Source organism: Lucilia sericata, unplaced genomic scaffold (genome assembly GCF_015586225.1).
Source record: "Lucilia sericata isolate MDLA Ls3-8-SP2 unplaced genomic scaffold, ASM1558622v1 Contig000104F_arrow, whole genome shotgun sequence".
Taxonomy (NCBI): Eukaryota; Metazoa; Arthropoda; class Insecta; order Diptera; family Calliphoridae; genus Lucilia; species Lucilia sericata.
The window spans coordinates 527700-545733 of record NW_023994136.1 but is presented as its reverse complement, the minus strand read 5'-3'; the positions used below and the strand labels follow the sequence as shown (position 1 = coordinate 545733).

The following is an 18034-nucleotide window of genomic DNA, read 5'->3' as shown; positions in this document are numbered from 1 at the left end:
GTGTTTCATTTAAAACGACAGCAAGTGTGAAAAAATAATAAAACCTTTTCAAAAATATTTAACATAATAAGAAATTAAAATATATAAAATATTATAAGTACATGTATAATATTCCTCTCACTTTTTTATTAAAATAAATATGTCTGACATTAAGCCAAAATTAAATTTATAAACTTAATGTCTATTTAATATACCAAAATTAAAATTCTGATTCAAATACTCATCAGAAATATCTTTAACATTTCAAATATAAAAATTAAATTAAAAATGAAATAAAGTGAACTATATAATTTTTTTTCCGTATATTTGGGCTTAAATAGAAATAAGGGAATACGATCTCATTAAATTGGCTACAGCGGCTAATTGATGGTGTTTCTATCTCACCAACTGCGCAGACATTAGATATTAGTGAATCATTGTGGATTATTTTTGGATTTTTCGCAAAGCATCGATATTTTACGATGCCCCATAAGAAAACGTTTGAAGGGAACAATCCTCACCGAATTTAGTGAGAATACTATCTATAGAAGCGCAATTTAAATTTATATTTTCTATTAATTCTATATCTATAAAGAGTCTGCAAAGTACTATAATACTATACAAATACATTTTTACATTTGTTTATATTTTACTTACATACATAGTTCGTGAGTCTCAATTTTTAGTGGACGACACTCATAGTCCCCCTGGCGGGAGTCTACCAACAACTCTAGTGTAACATTAATGATTATTATATATGTATGTATGTGTTTGCATATAAATATACATACAAACATACCACTAATTTATCGATTTTAAATGAAAATAGTTTTAAAGATCTTTCGAATAAATTTAATAAAACTGTCTTCGACTCACATGACATCAAGATCTAACAATTAATATATAATTTCAATTTTAATAAATATAATTTTTATCCATATTTAATATAAAGAACTTTTAGTTGACTTTCACATAAACTAAAGCAAAATACATAGATACATATTTGTGTACATATGTATGTATATGTATACATAAGTATGTGTGTATATGTCATAAGTTTATATATGAAGTATATACAAAGTTCCAAAAAAATACCTAAAATCATACTTAAACTTTCTGTATTAATTGCTGGTTAGCCCTGAAAATCATTAAAACTTTTAGCCTCAAAAAAGTTTTTGGTTTTTATTTAAGCCAATATAAAGAAACAAAAAAATTAAACATTTGCTGGCTACGCTTCGACCTTAGCGAATAAAAAGAAAAAGTTATTCACTACAACAAATATTATATCAATTTGTTACATACACACAAAGGCAACAACCAACAACATCAACATTAACATCAAGAAAGATACACATACACATATGTACGTTCATTCATTTATTTATACACTTAAGAATAAATTGCTTAAACTATTTATTCAAAGAAATAAATAAAAAATAAATAAACTTTTTTCTTGGTTAGTTGGTCAAGAGTCAGTTGAGTTGAGTTAAGTTAAGTTAAGAAGTGCTGAAACAATCACTGTTTTTCTCTTAGCCAGAAATAACAACAGCAACTAAATGAAAACGTAAGAAACCAATAGCAACAACCACAAAACAAAATAAAATCAACAACAACATAGACCACTTTATGAAACTATCAAACAAAAATGAAACATCATTTCATTATGAGTTGGAATTTGAAGTTTCTCCATTGTAGTCTTTGTTAGTGTTTCAGTTACCACAAAAGAAATGAGGATTCCATGATAAATGAACACGTGGCGATGACAAAATAAATATATATACATACATTCATACATACTTTCATGACATCTACTATATACATATACACGTATATTTATCCTTTCCTTTAAATATGAATTTGTCTTGTATATTTTTTTTTTTTTTTTTTTGTTCTTTATCAACTGAAATCTCTACTCTTTTAACAAAAAAATAACGGCAAATCTCCCTGTTAAGGACAGGTCTAATGGACATGCATTAATACATACAAGTACATACAATAACTTATGTACATATATTTATAGGAATATGATCAACTTAATAAGTCCACAAAAAAAGGTTGAGAAGAATTTTTTAACCAGAGAATTACGTTCATATTTAGACAAAAAGTTTTGAATAGGATTTACATATGTATACGGAATAAGTAAATCATAAAGTATATGAAGGTTATTTTGAACTTGACGGTCAATGCTGAATGCATAATAAAAACTCGCACATATACAGTGTCTGTGTTCTATAACTTTCGAATCGAGAAAAAAAATCGAAAAATTTATAATCGTCTTGTTTAAAACAGGTATTATAATCACTTTTAAAATTGGGAAACATTTAAATTTTTATATATTTTGGACAAAAAAAAAATGGTATATTTTTGATTTTTATATTGTCATACAAAATTATATCGTACCCAATTTTAATTTGATTAGAAAAAACGATATCCCATCTTAACTGGCAGAAAGGGAAAAAATTATCATTCTTAATAAAGTATCGGTCAAAAGTGGACCTAAAGTTGCAAAAAAAGGTAAAAAAATTGGTTCAATTCCTTGCAAATTTTGCAATTTGGAAAAAAATTAAAGAAATATAAAAAAAAATATTTCAAAAGTAGTTTGTAGGTATTTACAAAATTTGTGTATTACTCATGCGTCCGGTCATATACCTTAATAAATAAATTGGTTTATATATATTTATATAGGTTTTTCCCTCTCCATTAATACTGTTATTAAAAAATTTTAATTTTTTTCATGACATCACTTTATAAATATTTTAAACACAAAACTAGTAAATGTAGAAAGAAAGGATAGTAAACTGAAGTTGAGTTCAGTTGAGTTGAAATAAAGTAAAGAAAAGTGTTATCTATTGACGTTTAAGTGAACATCATCACTTTAGTTTATAAGTTTTTAATATAAAATCCTCTTTTATGTGTCTGTTTTGTGGCTTATCGGTATACACATCTATTCATCCATCTAAGAATGTTTTGTTTCTCTACCCTCCTCAGTGTCAGGGTGCACATACATATGTACATACATTTGTATGTATTTAGTTAGTTTGCATGTATGTATGAAAGTAGTATGTATAAGGAGACATTTTGTAGTTATGACTTGAGGCTGTTTGTATGTAAATAAGAAGCAAAAATGATTTTCTATTATATTTAAGCATATATTGCATATTTAAACAACTTTATTTTTATTTTTTCCTCATGACTTGGCAAAAGTTAAAATGATTATTTTTCAAAAATATTTCTGGCTTTTTTTCTGTATTTAAAACGAACCATTTGCAAGACAAATATTCCCATTTACTAGATTTTTTAAAAACTATTTTAAATTAAAAATTCACTTTTATGATTTTTATGATATTTAGAATACATTATTAAATATTTTATATTGAGTTCGAATTAGGGAATAATACATTAAAAAAATATTTTCACTCGTACTACAATTGTAGCTATTTTAAATAATTTATTTTGTTTATGTAAGCCTCTTTTCAATGTTTATTGAAATTTTATCCTTTTCAATACATATTGTAGAGAACTTGTTTGATGCATGAAATTAAAAATAGTTTTTGCTATAAAATTAGTAAAATTTAAAAAGTAAATTGACAAATAAAATAAAAATGTTTTTATTCGAAAAAAACAAGATGTTGCCATTCCTTTTTATAACCCATGTGTAAACTGAAAGCGATTTTTTTAAGACTGGCATTTAAAGTGGATTTAGACTGTTTTCTTATAAAATTCGCAATTTTTTTGCAACATTCCTATGATTTAGGAAAATTTCAAACACATCTTTTTAAAAAATTTTAAAATAGCCCTCAATTTTTGAAAAATGTATAATAATCGATCATTTAGGGATTTTAAAATTTGTTAAATTTAAAATTCTAGGGAAGAAACAAATTCTTTTCTCTTTTATTCTAGTATTAATATTACTATCTCTAACGTTTTCTTAGCAAACTAGTTATAAATCAATAGTTTATAAATGTGACAATTATTAAATCATTTACACCAGAAGTCTTACATTTCACAAAATGATTTATGTTTTTTTCTGAGATTTTTCGGCATATTTTTCTTGTGTGGAAACCATAGTATCAATCCCATGTATCTTACTAACACCCATCCAAGAAATGCTGAAGTAAAGTAATTAAAATTTTATGCTAACATTACTTTTACACCGCTATTTCAAACTAATTAAGCCCCTTTTTTGATCAGATGTAAAAATAGTTATAACAAAAGAAGCATGAAAAAAGTTGATAATTGAATTGAAACGACTAAGACGTCGTCTTTAGTGGGGCACTAATTTAACGATGCAAGAGAAAGGAACATATGCTAAGGACGTACAAAAGAACATTCATGGTAATGACTACTATATCATACGAGCACTTATATATGTGTTTGTATAAATGAATGTACATTAGGGTGGCCCCAAAATGGAAGTTTCTCAAACTGTTGTCCTGACGTCAGTATTTGGTACCATATAAAAGGTCTTCAATGCGATATCAAACATTTTTTTTTAAATTTTTTGCGTAGTATTTTTTAATATAAATAATAAAATTAAGCCATGATTCAGGAACTATGATTTATATCATTCCTTAGCGTGAAATATTAAAAAAATTGTAAAAACCTCAAAAGAGGATATTTTTATCCTTTTTTAATTATTTTTTTTAATTATTGACCCTAGAACAAAAATCTTCTAAAATTGTATTTTAGAATTATTTTTGGTAGTATTATCAGTACTTTATTTTTTAATCATACAAACGGGACCACCCTAATGTTTATACGTAGATTCTACAATATCTGCTGATGCATACAGAAGCAGAAAGAAAGCATCAACAAGAAAGTGCAAATACCTTTACAAAAGGAAAGTAAATATAAAGCACCAACTACTGCACTACACACTGTATGTATTATGTATGGTTAGGTAGTATGTGTGTAGTTGTGATCTACTATAGTTAGTTGTATATACATACATACATACATATAACTACCTTACTTTTTACAGATTAATGTTTGTTTAACAGAGAAAAAAGCAGTCGGCTGAAAGGCTGTATTCTGAATACGAGTCTGTTAGTAAATACTTAGGCTATCATATACATACATACGTATATACATACATATGCAATCACGTAATATCCCAGCAAATATAGAGTCAAACATTTAAAAAATTTGGTTTAAGATTATTGATTATTATTTACTATTTTACTTTTTCTCAAACTCCATATAAAAAATAATGAGGATATTACATCAAAAGTAATATTTAAGTAAAATGGACTAATGTTATATTAGTAAATATTCTGAAATTTTAACATGTAATCAAACATCCACAGTTGGGATTATATGTATGTATAGATATGTATATGTATATTAACGTACGTTGAGATATCAATCCAAGAATTTACGTGTGCAGGTATGTAGGTGTTGTAAGAAAATGTTAAAACATACCAATTATTACCAAGATCTAATGCTTGCTCTTCACTTTTGAAGCCACTTAAGATAACAAAAAAGAGAGAAAAAATTCACGTGTTTTTTTTCAGTATGCATGAAGTTAGTAAAGGTGTTTTTGCAAGTAAGTAGTTTTCAGAAAATCATTCAGTTTTAAGACATTATTTGTACGTATTACATACTAATATCTATATATTAAATGCACACTCTTTTATACATGAAAAAGCTTATGAAATCGTTAATAGGCAATTACCAGAACAAGTTAATATACATATGAATATCTTTACATCTCCTAAATTGCTCACAGATTGCAGTAATAAAATACATATTTTTTATATTTTTAAGTCTAGAAAAATTTTGTGTTTTCCAAAATTTAAATTTTACTTTGTAGATGGTGAATTTTTTCTTAGTAGAAATTGAAAAAAAAAAAAAATGTTTATCAAAAACAAATATATGTATGTATGCATATATATAGTATACTCAGATCATTATTTGACGAGATACAAGAGCTTAATTTTTTCACATTTAAAAGATTTTTTTATTACAATTCAAACATGAAAAAAACAAAACAATTATACTACGTTGCTAAAGTGTTAAAAAACATTCAAGACACTTAAAACATACACAAAAAAGAAAGTTGGCTAGATTTTTTGGCGCCACGACAATGTGGTTTTATCAAGTTATCGCAATGTTTTACTTAGTAAAATGTAACTATACGTTTAAAAAATCTTTAGTTATTTTGCAATAATTTTTTACAGCAATGTAAAATGATTGATTTAAACAACTTAAAGAAAATATTAATTTATCAATGATAAATTCAATTAATAAGGTTTTATGTTATATCACGCTTTTACATATTTGCATACATAACACACTTACGTACTGGTGAAATTCAAATATTTTTATTTTTTAATTTAAGTATAATTTCGTTTTAAAGTACCAGTTAGTATAACTACAAACGTTTGTTCACATTGTACTTAACTCGTTCTTTTGAAAATATCAATAATTATTTGGTTAAACATATTTTGTTTCATGTTTGATTAATCAAATTTTTATAATAAACACAAATCCTAATTTTCTTTTTATCATTAATATTTAAAATAAATACAAACAAAAAACAACAATGATTGTTGATAACTATTGCAATAAATGTATTATTTATCACCGGCAATTATCAAAGTACTGAAACTAATTAAATTAAACAATTTTCAATCGTACATTTTCATTTACAAAGAAAAAAAACACGCACGCACATTCACTAATATAGGTAATTCGTAATCAATCATTTGAAAATTAACATAATTAAGTAAATGCAAGTATTACCCAATAACAATAATTTTTAAAATAAAAACAACAACGAAAACAAGGCATTAATTGTGATTACAATTAACTTTCTATGCAAATTTACAGCTATACAATTGTATTGTTTACCAGTTGTAAACATACAAACATGCAAATACTTTTTACAACAAATGCAGTTGATACAAATAATATTAATTTTTTATTTATATATTTATAAACAATAACAAAATATACCAAATATACCAAATACACAAATATTCATTCATTCAATTGTCTTTAGTAATATTGAAACAAAACAACCTAACAATGATAATAACAACATGTAAGAGTTCTATATTCGGCATAGCCGAAATTTGAATGAATTTTATTACAACAATCTAAAAATACACGTTGTGAAACGAAAAAGTACCAGAAAGTCCCTTTTTATAGATTTATGTTCAATCAAGGTGTTGCTTTTTGGAAAATTTACTTTTATGGCATTCGCAATAACCCTAAATCTCAATTTTTGATGATATTTCGTATATTTCTACGTTATTTATAGACCGATTTTGCTGATTTTAAATAACATTCTTCACGAAGTATTGAAGATTCGGATCTCTCAGATATCAGAGCTCTTCGGAAAACTGATTTCAACACAGAGAAAACAGATTCGTTGTGATAACCGAATTTGTTTCCAATCGAATTCAGTCGGTTCTAACAACTACCCCAAAATTCGATTGTAATTATTGTATAATTCGGTTAGTATTACTGAATATATGGTGTACACAACAATTTTTAATTATTATTCGGTAATCTGGATTGAAATTATTGGTATTAGAAACTGAAATATTATTTATAGAAAAACAATTTGTGGATTATGTGTATTTGAAAATATATTTATTTTGTGTAAAGTATTTACAATAAAATATAAATATGTATAAACTTACAAAATGTATAAATATAAAATAACTTCTCCCCTATTATTAAAAATTATAGAAAAATAACACAAAATAGATTATAAGATATAAAATACACCAAACATTACCTTTTTTGTCCAAATTTCTGCATTAATTTATCCTCAAATGTAATTAGGTTTTTTTTTTTATATTATAAATTCGTTTTATTTTATTTATTTTTGTATACGTCAACTATAATTACCAATTAATCGGTTGTGCACATCGAATTTGGTTCCTTTAACCGTAATTAAATTTTAAATAATTACTTCAATTGATAATTGGTTGCAGTGCTCAATATTTTTTACTTTCTACTGTTTTTCGGTTGTAGCGACTAATATTTGATGTTCTTACGTTTTAATCCTAAATAAAATCGGCTGCATTTACTGAATTGCCAAATGAATTTAATAACCGATACAATTCAGTTCAAATTATTGATTTAGAAATTGTTAAAACCACAATTCGATTAGTATTTGGTTCCTTTAACCGTAATTAAATTTTAAATAATTACTTCAATTGATAATTGGTTGCAGTGCTCAATATTTTTTACTTTCTACTGTTTTTCGGTTGTAGCGACTAATATTTGATGTTCTTACGTTTTAATCCTAAATAAAATCGGCTGCATTTACTGAATTGCCAAATGAATTTAATAACCGATACAATTCAGTTCAAATTATTGATTTAGAAATTGTTAAAACCACAATTCGATTAGTATTATTGTTTTTTAATACTGAATATAGAAAATCAGTTAAGTATACAGATTTTCAATAACAGCGATACAATTTTAATTAGTTTAACTAAATATTTATCATGGTAACCGATTTCCCATCGATCTGTTTTCTGTGTGAACATACACACACACAGACAGATGGTCATCGCTAAATCGACTCCGCTATCTATAAGGAAATATGTGTATATCCTTTATAGGGTCGAAAAACTATATTATAAAAATTACAAACTAAATGACAAACTCATATATACCCTTCTCTCGAAGGTAAAGGGTATAAAAAAGCACTAAAACATTTACCTTGCAAATTAACTCAAATTTTAATCTAAATCCAATTAATTATTTTGTAAATAATTGTTATTTCGCCATTCGGAGCGTGTGGTGTGTAATGTAATATACAAATTTTCAAAAACATAAAAAATAAAACAACAAGAAAAAAACATTGTACATTAAAAATTTTTAATTTCCCTCTTATCAAATATTTAATGGCAATTTGATCAATGAAAACAAATAATTACATGTACAAACATTGCAGAATAAAACAAAATGTTTTACATTTACACAAAAAATATATACCTACATACTTATAATATTTACATTCATACAAACATACATACATACATATACATCATTGTATATAAAACATGTTAGCACTCATACTCAAACATTCGTTGATTCATTTATTCATTCTTTAATGTCAACATTGAAGTTTATTGTTCTCATGTGTGTGAAGTATTGAATAAAATATTGATGCATTCATTATCAACAAACTATAAATTGCCATTGTTTGCTTTAGTTCGCATGCATAATTCTTTGATTTGTCGCGTTGTGAAAAAGTTATAAAAAAAACGGAGAAAATTTATTGACAGGCAATTGATATTAGTGTCCTGTAGTATTGATAAACCTGATTTTATTTTATTGAATCACTAAAATGCAGCCGTTGCTGAAATTGCATATTTATTTGACAATTATTGTCATTATTGCTGTTATTAATAAGGCGGACATGGTACAGACTAAATCACTGAAAGGAATGAGTGATTTGCTGGTAAGTTACTATTTCAGACAGGACTTGCACTGAATACACTTATAAATATGTAAATTTTAGGGCATGGATGAACCACCAGAAAAAATTCCTGAGGTTGGTAAAAATATTTAGGTTAAGAAACCTATTTCAAATTTAAACCATATTTTTTATTTATTTTAGTTTGAATCATCTATATCAAGGGTAAGTGTCACATACTTTAACTCATAACATTAATTTTTAAAGCATTAAAAATCAAATGACTTTATCATGCAGAAACGTCGTGATGCTGATCATCTTGCTGCCGATGATATACCAGAGGTATGTAAATCATATATCATTTTATTTAACATTTTTTATGAACATTTTAATTTACTATAAACAGGAAGAGCCTAATGCCCGTTTTAGAGTAAGTTGAATTTGTTATACTCATTAAACTAGTAATTAATTATTTAAAATTTGTGTGTTTTTATTTTTTTTCTAATAGATTCGTCGTGAAACTCCTCCTGGTGAATCTGATGTTCCAAAAGATGTTCCAAAAGAATTCCTAGAAACCGCGAAAATAAATCGGGTAAGTATTACAGAGATATTCATTTTTATAATGGCAACACTTTTAACAACAACTCACACTTTATTGCTTTTAAGGCAAAACGTCAAATGCCGCCACCACCCGGAGAGATGCCGATGCCACCAATGTAAAGAAATAAAATTGAACAACATTCTCAAACTATTGGAAATGTCACTTTTATTTTTAAATATTTCACAGCTCTAAGTACCTATTAGGGGACCGTATGAATAAAAAAGCAAAAAAAACTTATTACTTATTGACTATTTATTTCATCCAAAGAACAGTACAAATATATAAATATATTTATGTACCTCCTCCAAAATCTAAATCAATATCAAAATTTTAGAATAAAAAACATCCCTACACATAAGGAAATAATAAAATCCAGATATAGTAGATATAAACATCTACAAAGCAAAAAATTTGATCATCATCAATGAATTGTATTTCTTTAAAATTATTTGTGCACATAAATATGTTTAGTTAGTAAAAGAACATTTAGAGCCCGCCCAACAAATGAAAGGAAAATCAAAAATTCTTAAACATTTCTACTTATTCCTTAGAATAAACGAGTACTTTGCATTTCTAATAAATACAATAAACATAAACGTTAATTTAACTTGTAGTTATTTGCGTACGTAAGCACTTTTAACCTATATAGAGACAGACAGACATACAAACAAACAACCATATGTAAATATGAATGTGTCCCCTTTTTCATTTATATAAAGTTTATGGAAAGACAAATATTGAAAAATACTTTTACGCGTATGTACGTTTATGTGTATGTACAAACGTACATATGTTTGTTGTATGTGCGAATATGCAAAAATATTTATTTACTTTGAAAGTGTATAAAAGGAAAAAAGCTAACTTGCCATTTCCTCAACCACTCCTTTAATTTTTATTTTTCTTTGGAGTGGTGTAACTATGTCTGTCCCGGGACATACATATAAACAAACTTTAAGTAAGTTCGTTTCAACACACATTCAAATATACATATGTATATATTTACGAGTACAATATTGCACTCTCCAATCTAAGTTAAGTAAAAGAATTCAAAATTGTAAAACAAACCAAACAGAAGTTTTTGGCATTTTTCTTTTCATTTTCATTTCCTTTTTACTTAAACTTTTGAAGAATTCAACTACAATAACAATAATAACCATTTTTGAAAATAACAAAAAAATCAAACTGCAATGAATTTTCTAATAATAACAAAAAAAAGAAACAACTGCAACAACGACAAGAGAAAATGTATGAACAACGACTTCAGAGCCATGTACATATTTTATTTACATACATATGTACGTATGAATGTATGACTATTCAATATCCCTGCTAGTTATCAAAACTAAGATTTGCCAGACTTGTACTACTTACATCGGTCACTATAACTTTTATATTAACAAATGAGATAAATTACCGCTATTAATATTGACTGCTTTAACCTAAGCTACATTGCCTGGAAGCTTTTTTATAATATATAAGATATATACATATATGTACCTCCGTTTAATCTTTATTTCTACAAAAATAATGTAACGCAATTTAATATTAAGATATATATTTTCTATTTTACAGATGGTTCCAAATAATTAATTGATCATATATCTGGATAATGCATTTATTATGATAGGAGTAAACAAGTAAGTTAATCAATTATATTTTTATATTCTGGGAAATAACCAAAGTAAAATTTCAACATAATGATAATCATCTCCTTCAGAGAAAAAAATAACAGGAGATTGCAGGGAATTGACCAATATTGTAAACAATTTTCACCACGATTTATTTGTGGATGAAAGGTGCCTGAAATTCGAGTTTGCCAAATGTTATATTTTTCCCTTTTATTATTTGAACTTTCTTTTGGTTTTGTCTAAATGTTTAGTGTATGAAAACAACTCACTGGCAATTTAAATAATATTGTATTACTATTTTATGCAAACAACACCACTTAGCAAACGACAATATTCTTTCTGTGCTGGTATGGCAAACAACCATTACTTTTGTAGTCAATGTCACTGGAACTGTTTCTATATTTTTACTAGGGAAGTAACGAATACTCACTTTCGCATATGCGAATTATTCGCTTACTTGTTTACATTCACATTCGCTAAATCTTGGTGAACACTAAACGAGCTATATTTGTAATGGTTTAGCCAGATAATGGACTTTTATATTTTCACTCAAAATACAGATTTTTGATGGAAAATTAAAGTGATCACAGATAGTTTAGCCACAAAATGGACTTTTATGATTTCATTCAAAAAATCGATTTTAGGTGGAAAATTAAAGTTTTCGCGAGAAATTAAAAGGATCACAAATTCTCATTTTTTTTTTTTTTTTTGCTATAGCGCCACTAGTTTAGCCAGAAAATGAATTTTTATGTTTTCGCTCAAAAAATCGATTTTTGGTGGTAAATTTAAGATTTTCTTTATTTTTGCCCGTGGGTCTCTAGTTTCGATTTTTGGAGGAAAATTAAAGAGATCACAGATTTTCTTTCTTTTTGCTCTTGGGCCTCTAGCTTAGCCAGAAAATGGACTTTTATGTTTTCACTCAAAATAAAGAATTTTAGATTCAGATTTAGATTTTTGATGGCAAATGACAGTATTTACATTTCTTTCTTTTTGCCCTAGCGCCTCTAGTATAGCCAGGAAATTAATGTTAATTTGAATTGTACTATTTGCATTCGCAAAAAAAATTATTATTCGCTTTCGGAAAACTGGCATTCGCAACACCCTAATTTCTACCACAAAGACGTACATACAAATGCATAACAAAACGCATTTGAACATGTGAATATACACACACACACATATGTATGTATGCATAACAAAACGCATTTGAACATGTGAATATACACACACACACATATGTACGTATATACAAACGCGAATTAGAGCAGCCCATAACATTATCTTGTTATACTTATTTTGTAAACTGCGCAAACCTTTCAATAACAAAAAAATGCATATTTTTAAACAATATAGAAAAAATGTTAGACTGTCCAATCCAAATAAAAAGGTAGTTTCGAAAACTAACCATATTAGGATGGACCTGTTTAATAAACATAAAAATATTTGTAGGGTTTTCGAAAAACATTATTATAAAAATATTTTTTAACAATCAAATGTCTAAGAATCTATGATATAAATAAAACATAACAATCAATTCGATGTTTTTGAATTATGTAATTCTTCTAGTAAATGAGCGATATAATTTCTAGTTTTTCGATTAAATCTTAAAGTAACACCCTGAACAGCTAACAAAAGATATATATTTCTTTTTTATTACAATTTTAAGCAATAAATGCAGTCGTATATATGTATGTACTATATAAGTATGTACTTCTGTCCGTTATTGCTTGTCAGTTTCTGTCTTTGTAAAGTACGTTAAATTTTACTACAAATAAAAGTGATACAAGAGGAAACAGACTCTTTAGAAAAATAAGAAGAACAGGAAGATAGAATGCGTGTTATGTAGAAAACATCTATAGAGAATGCAAATAATTTTTGACAATAATGATTATAAGTAGAGTTTTAAATACTCTTTTGTTTGTAATTTCAAAAACTCCAGTAGTAAAATTTGTTTATTTTTATTATACTTAATTTGATATGTTTAAAAAGGGAGATATAAAAAATATTGCAATAAAGTTTAAAAAAATATATAGTCATTTATCAAATTTGCATATTTAATCATTAGTATATATGTGCAGACATATGTATATATTTACTTACCTTTGAAAAAATTGAGTTGTCTTTATTCGCTTTTTCTTTAATCAGTATAATTTTTATTTTCAACTTGAAGTTAATTAATTTTCCTCCATAAACTTTCCATTCGTTATAACGTTTTTTATGAATCCATTAGAAAAGACACCAAATCGTTTCTTTTTAATAATCATTCTAATGAATACGATTTCTTTTTTATAGTTTTTAAAAGAAAAATAAATATCGTTCTTCTCTATACATACATTCATACAATATCCTTATTTTCATAATCTATTTAAATATTCATTGACATTCAAGTAAAAAACTGCACTTACTTGAACAAAAACAAAGAAAGAGCAAGTATAAAAAGTAAAGTTGGTGAAATCCTACTGTGCAATATCCTACAATCGAAATAAATAGAGAATTACTAAAACAATTATGTCTACTATACGACTTGTTCCATTCTTTACATTTAACTGATCTATACCATATAAAATATTTGTATTTAGATATTATTTTGAATTTAAGCTATTGCGTATCAATAATAACACCTATTCCCCAATATACATACTACATACACATGATTTAGTGTAGGGCATACAAATGTAGATTGTAAACTTAAAGGAAAAGTGAAACACAACAGAACAGAACAGTTCTGAATATTTTCATTTTTCTTACTCTTGGCATTAAACTTAATCAAATGTATTTTATCATGTATTTTCTTCTCAACTTCTTATAGCAGTTTTATACACAGAATTGTACCCTTAAGATGCAATATCATTGGCATTGATAATGCTACATGCAAATACAAACATGAAATCTGTTGATACAGAGGGTAAACGGGAAGTGAAGTGAATAAGTACTTCTAAGAACCGTTCAAAGTAATTAGCTTTACTGTGTTTAAAACATCAGCAACTACAAAAACAAAAAAACTGTTAACACAATGCTGATATCCTCAAGCAACTATTCCATTGTCTATAGCTGAGGTGGCAAACCTTGAAAATGTATGGTTCAATTTTGATATCAGAAAAATATTATTCCAAACAGAGAAAATAAAAAGGTATTTATTATTGCAATGCTGAAGTTAAAAACATATTCCTACTTGAGTTTTTTTAAATTTATTTGGTTTATTATTTTAAATTAATTAAAAATTTGTTGCACAATACAGAATGCAAATGATAAGCTTTTTTTAAGAAGAAAAATTAGCATAAAACTGATTTTTAATTAAACTGTTTCATGCAATGTTTAATAAAAAATTATGTTTTTTTCATTTATTTCCTTTCATTTAAAACCTCTGTATTTTATTGATTTTCCTCTGATTAATATGTGTGCATTTTTATATCTTGTCAATAATTATATATGTATGTATATAAGTATGCATATACATACACATTTTTTGCAATTTTATTGTAATATATGTGTGTGTAGCTTTAAACATTACAGTAGAACCATTAAAAGTTATGTAATCTAAAAATAAAAATTCAATTTTTTTTTCTTAATTTGTTAAATTTTAAAAATTTATTTATTCGAGTTATTCTGCCCTGTTAGATATTGCTCAAAATGGCCAAAAAGGTTTGTTAACGAAATCACATATACATCATAATTAAATTTTATCTTTAAAAAAATCATTAGCTTCTAATATTTTCAAGTAATAGCCTTCTCTTCCAGCTTCACTTGTGTTTGTATCATTCTCTGTTACCAGTACTTTGGCTTGAGGTAACGCTTGAAATTTGAATATCTTTTTTCTTAACTTTGGCTCATAATTAAGTTGCATGTGTTTTGGTGTTTGGTATAGTTTTGATTTTATATCGGATGGCAGTTTATTCATAATAGGATGATCTCGAAATTGACGCTCATATGGCAGGGACTGTTTGAGTTGTTCTTGTTGGCTCAGAGTTAGAATGGGTAAACGATAACTATCACGGAAACGCTCTTGGGTGCTACTAAATGCAATCTTTTTATTATTCCTCAATTGTTTTCGTGTAACTCTCTTTGCAATGCAATTAAATTTAATCTGTGGCTTTGTAGTCGATATGTAATTTGGTCTTAAAAACAGCGGTGTCCGCAAAGGATTGTTTATCATTGCAATATATTTTGAATCTGGATAAAGTTGAATATTTTTTAGTTTCTTGCCCTCTTGAGCTGATAGAGCTAGTTTGATGAGCTTAGCTCCTTTAAAGAGATGACGAAACCCTCGTCCTTTTACATGTCTCCAATCTGGTGATGTAAAGCATCTTGTCTTAATTGCTTGATACGGTAAACGGCGAAATTTTTTACGCTTCTCTTTTTCAATTATAAGATTGATTTGAGGTTGATAAACAAGTTTTGTGGAGCAAGGACAGATATTGGGATAACGAATCTCATAACGGCCGGGTGCGCCGGTGAAGCTTGTATGACGTGTATGAATACTATTTATTTTCACTGGTACCGTTGATAATCTATAAAACAAATGTGGATTCGGTTTTTTTACACTAAAAATAAGAAAAATTTTTAAAATTACAGTACAAGGAATATTAATCGATTTCATCTGTACTTTGATGATAAGTTTTTATTTGTATGTTCTTTACAAGATGGGTTATAGGTTGTTGGACCAGGTTCTGAAGGATTTTTGTAACATGTCCCTATATTACTAACCATACATCGGCTTGTAGCACGTCGTTCGCGGGCATCTGTAACATTAGATTTTACGCAAACAAAGTTACAATGACAATCTTTTATATTTAGTGAAACGTACTTGATAGAAAAACTCCTTTTGTCCTAAGGCAAGGTGCGAAAAGTCTCTCAGTTATAGTCGGTGTGTTGTAGAAACTGTTAAGTGGTTGACGGAAACTTGGTCGAGGTTTTGCTTGATGAATATGTCTTTTAGGCCAGTATGCACCACCCATTCCACACCTGCTGTCAAATGGTTTTTTACTCGTATCATAACGACTGGGTGGTAAATACCAGGATTTTTCTAAACCTGTTATTCTGCATTTCGCAGTAACATTTAAATTCCGATGGTTTGTCCTAGACGAGGAATATTTTTTCATACCCACGACATGTTGGAAATATTGTATAGTTGCTCTTTCAAATTCTGTAAACAATCGTTTTTAATATTTTGCCTAACAAATTCATATTTTTTACCTGGATCAATATGTTTCCCATATATATGGATATTTTTCTTTATATATTTTTTCAAACTATTAATTTTTGCAAATTTTATTCGATTTCCTTGAAACAAAATGATAAAAATATTATATGGATTTAATATTAATCAACATTGCTTACTTGATATCATAAAAAGAGGCAAAGACAACCGCGGAGCAGTAAACCTTATATTTTCGGACGAGTCCATGTTAAGCTAAATTATGTTCTGAAAATGTAATAAAAATGGAAAACTTCATGTTTAAAAAAAATTAATGATTAGAAAAGCAGAAAACAGTAATTTAGTTTAATCCATAATATAACAACAAGGTAGTGTGTACATTAGAGGAGTCCAAAAAATATCGTTTTTGTTTGGATGGATTATATTTTGTTCATTAGTGTCTAAAACTAATTGATATTTTTGGGCACCTCTAATGTACATACATACATATATCATATAGGTTACAGTTGTGTCATTGTTTAAACTGTTTGTTGTCGTTAAAAACTAATATTCTAAAATAACTCTTTTAATTCAAATTTAAATAGACTAATCTTAGGTGTATTCAGTGTTTAAGATTTAAAAACTAAACAAGTTAAAAATATGTTTCTATTAAATTAAAATACAATTTAGTCGTTGCTTTTAACATTAAAATCTATCATGTAAAATCCATACTCTAAACTAGGTCTTAAATATTTAAAATCTTCTTGAGGTTTGTTAAACACAACATTCACACACTCATGCAAATGCAAATGCTAGCACAGATACACATGTCAATGATTGTAATGTAGTATGTGTATTAAAAACATACTTGCTTTTGTTGCTATTTTCATTTTATGTCAATGTTTGACATGTTAGTATTGAAAGACATAACGTTGTTATAAATACACAGTTCCAATAGACATACACACTTACTTTAACCAAGCAAACATTGTCTTATCCACAAAATAGGTTTAAACAGCTCTCATAAGGTAGATATGGCTCATATTAAAGGCCTGCTTATGCCTGCGCACATGATATTTTTTAACAAATTGTTGTCTTATTGTTGTCTTGGGCAGGCCTTTAGCTCATATGAATCAACATACATTTTGCATAAAACAAAATGATCAAAATTTATGTATAACAAAATATGTTATTTCCTATGATTAATTATGCATAACGAGTATACTGAATTGACTGCCCGCCATATGAATAATATTTTGTTACAAATTTACCAAATCGACTGCATTTGTTTGTTGGGCAAGTATAAACGA

General features: G+C 26.9%; 2 protein-coding genes and 1 long non-coding RNA gene across 3 annotated transcripts in view; 2 read left to right on the top strand and 1 right to left on the bottom strand.

Moving 5' to 3' along the window:
* LOC119600105 overlaps positions 1-11593 on the top strand; it is a 180894-nt gene extending 169301 nt beyond the window's left edge. The window contains exon 3 of the long non-coding RNA XR_005231119.1: positions 11535-11593. This is a non-coding gene — a long non-coding RNA (uncharacterized LOC119600105). The remainder of the gene's footprint in view (positions 1-11534) is intronic.
* Positions 9075-10199, top strand: LOC119600104. Its single transcript, XM_037950172.1, has 7 exons — positions 9075-9406; positions 9467-9499; positions 9566-9586; positions 9659-9703; positions 9768-9791; positions 9870-9953; positions 10028-10199. Exons 1-7 carry the CDS (start codon positions 9293-9295, stop codon positions 10079-10081), a joined length of 375 nt encoding a protein of 124 aa, XP_037806100.1. The 5' UTR covers positions 9075-9292; the 3' UTR covers positions 10082-10199.
* Positions 11594-15195: 3602 nt separating the features above from the next.
* Positions 15196-17091, bottom strand: LOC119600108. The gene is made up of 5 exons (XM_037950175.1): positions 16928-17091; positions 16784-16870; positions 16395-16733; positions 16194-16329; positions 15196-16131 (listed from the first exon to the last, which is right to left on the bottom strand). The coding sequence occupies exons 1-5, from the start codon at positions 16992-16994 to the stop codon at positions 15264-15266; spliced, it is 1497 nt and encodes a 498-aa protein (XP_037806103.1). The 5' UTR covers positions 16995-17091; the 3' UTR covers positions 15196-15263.
* Between the last annotated feature and the right edge of the window lie 943 nt (positions 17092-18034).

Coding starts and splice junctions, on each gene's coding strand:
- LOC119600104 (XM_037950172.1), top strand. CDS start 9,293: ATGCAGCCGTTGCTGAAATTGCATATTTATTTGACAATTATTGTCATT. Junction 9,500..9,565: donor CACCAGAAAAAATTCCTGAG/GTTGGTAAAAAT, acceptor TATTTATTTTAG/TTTGAATCATCTATATCAAG. Junction 9,792..9,869: donor AGCCTAATGCCCGTTTTAGA/GTAAGTTGAATT, acceptor TTTTTCTAATAG/ATTCGTCGTGAAACTCCTCC.
- LOC119600108 (XM_037950175.1), bottom strand. CDS start 16,994: ATGGACTCGTCCGAAAATATAAGGTTTACTGCTCCGCGGTTGTCTTTG. Junction 16,871..16,927: donor GCCTCTTTTTATGATATCAA/GTAAGCAATGTT, acceptor TTTTGTTTCAAG/GAAATCGAATAAAATTTGCA. Junction 16,330..16,394: donor AAAAGGAGTTTTTCTATCAA/GTACGTTTCACT, acceptor CTAATGTTACAG/ATGCCCGCGAACGACGTGCT.